Below are 6,977 nucleotides of genomic sequence, written 5' to 3'. Positions count from 1 at the left end.
CAAGCACTGGCACTAATCCAGCAGGAGGACGCAACAGGGCGTTGTAGAACTGTGAATTTGGTATCAAGACAAAAAATATATTTTTTGTTCATGCAATATGTTATATGTACTTAAACTATGTTCTTTCTATACTAAGCACGATTTATCGTCAGTGCAGTTTTTACATCTCTATATCGATCATGTATTCCATTGTTATTCTCTTTCAAATAACATAGCTTTTGTCTTTATATCATATACCTATCTTCTATGCTAAACAAATTCGCTGGCAAGTTTAACTCTACAAAAATATATATAGCCATTTTTGGTACTCCCAAATATTTTTGTTACCTCCGTTACATTCTTATGACACTATAAATAGGAAGCCACTTAGCTATATTTTTTTCCCAATTTACATAATGCTATTACCTTTAAAACCTTTCTAGCCAACATCTTTTCTGATAATTTAGAGTCTACGCAACATTTTTAACTTTAGCCCTTTTTTGGCCCATATAAAAATATAAGCACTTAATATTCCAAAAGAGGAGTGCAAGTTCTACAGTAAATATGTATAATAACATACATGCATAACATAGATAAACAAGGTCTTACAAGGAAAAAGTTGTGAACTAGGGTATCCTTCTCCATCTGTTACCTCCTTTAATTGATTGTACTTCGGTTACACTTGCATGCTTCCGATCATATTTTAAAATAAAATAAGCACAAGTACATGATGCGGTTCAATATAGAATAAGAATTTGCAGCCAACATAAATAAAGAACACTGGATCTGTTGGAAATATGCCCTAGAGGCAATAATAAATTGGTTATTATTATATTTTCTTGTTCATGATAATCGTTTATTATCCATGCTATAATTCTATTGATAGGAAACTCAGATACATGTGTGGATACATAGACAACACCATGTCCCTAGTAAGCCTCTAGTTGACTAGCTCGTTGATCAATAGATGGTTACGGTTTCCTGACCATGGACATTGGATGTCATTGATAACGGGATCACATCATTAGGAGAATGATGTGATGGACAAGACCCAATCCTAAGCATAGCACTAGATCGTGTAGTTCGTATGCTAAAGCTTTTCTAATGTCAAGTATCATTTCCTTAGACCATGAGATTGTGCAACTCCCGGATACCGTAGGAATGCTTTGGGTGTATCAAACGTCACAACGTAACTGGGTGACTATAAAGGTGCACTACAGGTATCTCTGAAAGTGTCTGTTGGTTTGGCACGAATCGAGACTGGGATTTGTCACTCCGTGTTAACGGAGAGGTATCTCTGGGCCCACTCGGTAGGACATCATCATATGCGCAATGTGACCAAGGAGTTGATCATGGGATGATGTGTTACGGAACGAGTAAAGAGACTTGCCGGTAACGAGATTGAACAAGGTATCGGGATACCGACGATCGAATCTCGGGCAAGTAACATACCGATAGACAAAGGGAATTGTATACGGGATTGATTAAGTCCTTGACATCGTGGTTCATCCGATGAGATCATCGTGGAACATGTGGGAGCCAACATGGGTATCCAGATCCCGCTGTTGGTTATTGACCGGAGAACGTCTCGGTCATGTCTGCATGTCTCCCGAACCCGTAGGGTCTACACACTTAAGGTTCGATGACGCTAGGGTTATAAAGGAAGCTTGTATGTGGTTACCGAATGTTGTTCGGAGTCCCGGATGAGATCCCGGACGTCACGAGGAGTTCCGGAATGGTCCGGAGGTAAAGATTTATATATAGGAAGTCCTATTTCGGCCATCGGGACAAGTTTCGGGGTCATCGGTATTGTACCGGGACCACTGGAAGGGTCCCGGGGGCCCACCGGGTGGGGCCACCTATCCCGGAGGGTCCCATGGGCTGAAGTGGGAAGGGATCCAGCCCAAAGTGGGCTGGGGCGCCACTTCCCCTAGGGCCCATGCGCCTAGGGTGAAGGGGAACCCTAAGGAAGAGTCCCAAGGAGGGAAGGCACCTCCTAGGTGCCTTGGGGGGAGGGAAACCTCCCCTGGCCGCCGCCCCCTAGGAGATTGGATCTCCTAGGGCTAGCGCACCCCCCCTTGGGCTCCCTATATATAGTGAGGGTAGGAGGGCCTCTAGACACACACCTTATGCCTTTGGTGCAGCCCTCCCTCTCTCCCAAGTTCTTCTCCTCTCCCGTGGTGCTTGGCGAAGCCCTGCAGGATTGCCACGCTCCTCCACCACCACCATGCCGTTGTGCTGCTGTTGGATGGAGTCTTCCTCAACCTCTCCCTCTCTCCTTGCTGGATCAAGGCGTGGGAGACGTCACCGGGCTGTACGTGTGTTGAACGCGGAGGTGTCGTGCGTTCGGCACTTGATCATCGGTGATTTGAATCACGACGAGTACGACTCCATCAACCCCGTTCACTTGAACGCTTCCGCTTAGCGATCTACAAGGGTATAATACCATAATTATCATCTGATATCAAATACTGCTGCCATGTGAAAGAAACATCCTTGCTAACATAACAATGCTCAACAAAGTCAATTCATAAGGCAAACTAAAATCTTGGCAAAGATATGTGCCAATTTTTCGAGTATCATACCACTCCATATGTACCCTAGCGTCGACGGACTTGTGATCTAATTAGTTCTTACACTAGCGCTAATGCACCTATAGGTCACATGCAACAATTTGCAAAAGCTCCATGTCGTTTATTTACAAGTGTCAATCCTGCAGGAGGTTACACTAGAATGATATAAACAGTGAATGAATGTAATGTGTTTAGTATTGCTAGAAATAAATGACAGTGTATACTCCCACCTTGCAAGATGTAGCGCTCATGGTGATAACAAATGTATTCTTTCCAAATGGACTGTTTATAGTGCCAATAAGTAGACATTATTAGTTATGTATTAGTGTGTACCTTTCTGTTTATCAGTACATATCGTGCATGGCTGCAATAAATGTACTTCTTTTCTATCATATATTACTGGACCCATCACATATACTCTTTCTGGGTTCTAATCATCAACGGTTCCATCGTTACAAATATAACAATGCCCATTATATATAAATAATACAATCTGTATAAATATAACACATCGACGGGCGCGGCGTGCCGCCGCGCGTGCCATGCTAGTATTGATTTAACGAAAACACGCCTGAAACAGATAGTGTAAATCGAAATGAGTCAAAGCTCATTATTTCAATCAAAATGAGCCAAAGCTCATTATATAAGGTGACTTCCATCACCCTTCGAACTAATGCAGCCCGCAACCCATCTTTCCACAACTAGGTTCCGTCTGAACTGGATATTTGAGGGAACCGACCCTAGTATTGTACACACATAGGCCTCCTTTTGTTATACAATATATAAAGTGTTGGATACTGTAAGACTAGAGGTGTATTCCGAGCCCAATATCCTCCCAAACCGAGTGGCACGCCCGTCACCAATAATAAACTTCTCTCTATTGAAGGAAAGCAACATTAGTCCTCATGAGACCCTTCCAAAAGAGTGAATCATTCGGCTGATCCATTACTTGAAATAAGGTCTTAGAATGTAGATACTTGTTATGCAATGAATGTATGCATACTCCCTCTTTATCAGAGGATAATTGATATGCCCATTTACTAATCAAACACTTGTTTTTAATCTCCAAGTTCTCAATACCCAAACCCCATTGGTCCTTTGGCCTACACATAATATCCCACTTAACCAGTCTATATTTTGTTTTATTCTCATTGCTCTGTCAAAAAAAGGGCGCTCTGTAAAAGCCCAATCTTTTCTGTACTGCTACAGGTATTTTGAAGAAAGAAAGCATGAACATAGGCAGACTTGTAAGCACCGAGTTTACAAGTATCAGCCTACCTCATAGGGCATAATGTTGCCCTTCCAACAGGTAAAGCTTCTTCTCAAATCTATCCTCAATACATTTTTATTCTTTGTTCTTTGATTTTCAATGATGAATTAGAATCCCTAGATAACGAAACAATTGTCTGCAGATTAACATAGCTAATGAAAATGTGTTGTATGCTGCTTAGCTTTGCCCCTAGGGTTTGACTTCTTCAGCCTCTGTTGACCCCTCGTGTGGATCAGACGGCTAGAAATTGCAAAGGATGATCCATTTACAAGACAACACGAATCTAGGAAAAAGGGGTTGCCGTACAAGAAAAGCAAGCTCCAAAAACAAAAAAATATCATTCAGGGCTTCGTCAAAGCAGCTAGCTTCGCCATTGAAAACTCACCATCACCAGACCCCTCTTTACACAATCAAAAGGCGCACCTGGCCTCACCGCGCGCTCGTAGCCAGCCATGTCGTCCATGGTTTCGCCCCTCCACGGAGTAGTGGACGCTCGCCGGTGGAACGCCGAGCGCCGCCTGGGTCGTCTAGTGATCGTGGTCCACGCCGCCTTCCTCGAGGCGGGCTTCAGCGTGCCTCGCCGCCACCGCCGGGATCCGGATCTGTCTTATACCTGCCGGCTTCCGACCGAGGTGGGCGCGACGGCCTCGACCCTGTCCCTGGAGTACACCGCGCCGCAGCTGCTGCCCCGGCATGGACATGGGCGTCGCCGCGCTGAGGGTGTGCACCAACGGGCGGCACGTCATCTTCTACCTGCAGATCTCCTCTGTCCGGATCAGCCCGCACTTGATGTGCCTGGACGCGCTCTCCGTCGCGCCGCTCCTGTCGGGCCATCTGAACGGCACAGCGCGCAGGCTGCTGCGGAACGACGCCTCCCCGACGGCCGCGCTCTGGAGGACGGTCAGCGACGGATTCAGCCGGCGCATCTTCTCGGATCTATGCCTTGTGCACGGCGTGGTGCCGGGACGAGCCCCTACCTTCATGTCCCTCCCGAGCGACATGATGGCGGCGATCCTGGAGAGGCTTGCCGACGGGAAGGACCTGTTGAGGGTGGAGAGCACCTGCACCGAGCTGAGGCGCTTGGTGGCCGAGCCCGACCGGGACCGCCAGCTCTGGATGCCCAGGTACAAGGCGCTACGGTTGAACTGGCTGTGGTGGTGGTGCTGGCCGCTCGGCGGCGACAGCGATTCCCACGACGACCTGCCGGAGACGAGCACGAGCTGGAAGGAGATGTTTGTGAGGGCCACGCGACAGTGGGAAGATAGGCTTCTTGATCGTCCTACTCCTATCCTCGTCATACGGCGGTTTTCTATCCTCGATGAGTTGAAATGGTTCTTTCGATCCGCAAGATACCAGAGTACCGCGGCCTGCTTTGGAGAGATGATGACGGAGACGGAGACGGAGGGCGACGGGGGCAAGAGTACCATCGGTCGCCGCCATGGCCATGGTAAGGCGCCGGTGACAGGCGGGCACGAGAAGCAGAAGCAGCAGGGTCGTCGCACCCGCACCGGCACCGGCGCTATCCACTCCCCGTCTTCTAGGTACCGATGGAAGCACAGGTGACCGGCCGGTCATCCTTGCTCTGTTTGTTCACTTTCGCTTCCAGTTCTTCTGATTTTCAGAAGCATCTGCCTTTGAATGGCACACTGAACTGAACTGTCTGTTCATCGATCACAAGAGTTGACAAAAAGGCAATCTTCTCATTTGCATTTCACCGTGCTACTATATGTAAATTGTACAAGATCCATGTTGCTGATCCACTTTATTAGAACATTCGTGCAATATATTTGTGCATAACAGTTAGAGTAGACGAAATACCTTTTTTGTAACCTGTACTGTCTTCCCTAAGATCCTATGTCCATTTTATGGACAACAATAAATATGGACTACTCATCTTTCCTAAGATCCTTCACCAAGTATGTTTCATACTCGACTTCATTTAATTTCCCTGTAGTGTGAAGAGGCAACGGAAGGCGATCGCCCACCTGAACTTAATTGCTTAATTTCCTTGTAGCGTATTTTATATCTTTATTCTCCATCTTATTGCACCGTTTCTTCATAGATGTGTTGACTTTCAGCTATATTGACCGATGACAAATTCTGAAAATTTATTATAAAACTACAACCTGCTCCGTCAACGAAATGAAGTTAGGCCAATAATCCTAAACCTACGAACAAAGTCGTTAAAGATAGGGTTATGACTAATCTTCCACCAATTCCACTAACCTTTCCTCTTGACTTTCACTATGATTCTGTCACTAATCCATCGAGATGGCGCCACACCAGCCCGTAAATTTCCTCTGCAACTAAAATGTTCGTATCGGTAGCATTACTCTTTCTGCAGTATCCATGATTGATGTGAATAGTACTTGACACTTTTCTTTTCTTTTTTGAGAATGCTGCCTTTTATTCATTAGTATACATCAGTACATAGAGTTTGCCTGATACTGGAGTAGAATAGTAAACAACTTTTGAACTAGCAAACTCACAGTACCTAGCTAGTATGTGAGCAACAACATTCAACGACCGCTTGACATGGTAGAAGGAAACTGAAGAAAAACAAGCAACCAAAGGCTTAATATCTGGCACTACTACACCCACTTTAGACCTGTCTATGGATGAAGAGTTCACTCGTTGTACTAAGGAAAGGCAATCAGAAGCGAAAATGACAGAGGCCAGTCCCTCATCACGGGCGAGAATCACAGCTTGACGGAGCGCCCAACTTTCAGCAAGTTCTGGCTGTACCATCCCTTTAAGTGGCTCGGTGCAAGTGACCAAGCATTAGCCTTTGTGGTTCCGAATCAGGGTGCCAATTCCCAGTTTGTGCAAGTTTGAGAAGATAGCTGCCTCGACGTTAATAAGGATTGATCCGGGCGGCGGCGGAGACCATTTAACCGATGAATTTGACGGTGTCTCACGATTGTGCCCTGGAACAGTCCTAAAGAGATGCAGCAGAACCAAATCAACATAATCGTGGATCTTTGAGGCAACACAGTGTGGATGGATATTACCTTCACCATTCCTTACCGCATTCCTTGCTTCCCAAATATGCCATGCAGTGATTGCCAAGACAGTGGACTGGTCTGGTGATGCTCTATCAATGAAATCAAATAGCCATTGTTTCGTTGAGTGGACGTTTTTGCAACAGAGGTGGA

The 6,977-nt window shown here is 45.9% G+C and overlaps 1 protein-coding gene across 1 annotated transcript; it reads left to right on the top strand.

Moving 5' to 3' along the window:
* The first annotated feature begins 4,374 nt into the window (after positions 1-4,374).
* On the top strand, positions 4,375-5,606 carry LOC125526770. The gene has a single exon (XM_048691405.1). It carries the CDS (start codon positions 4,516-4,518, stop codon positions 5,383-5,385), a length of 870 nt encoding a protein of 289 aa, XP_048547362.1. The 5' UTR covers positions 4,375-4,515; the 3' UTR covers positions 5,386-5,606.
* The last annotated feature ends 1,371 nt before the right edge of the window (positions 5,607-6,977 follow it).

Source organism: Triticum urartu, unplaced genomic scaffold (genome assembly GCF_003073215.2).
Source record: "Triticum urartu cultivar G1812 unplaced genomic scaffold, Tu2.1 TuUngrouped_contig_1815, whole genome shotgun sequence".
NCBI lineage: Eukaryota > Viridiplantae > Streptophyta > Magnoliopsida > Poales > Poaceae > Triticum > Triticum urartu.
Note: the sequence above shows the minus strand (reverse complement) of the source record. Positions and strands in the feature narration are given on the sequence as shown.

What these genes read in the sequence shown, in the direction of transcription:
- LOC125526770 (XM_048691405.1), top strand. Translation starts at nt 4,516, where the DNA reads ATGGACATGGGCGTCGCCGCGCTGAGGGTGTGCACCAACGGGCGGCAC.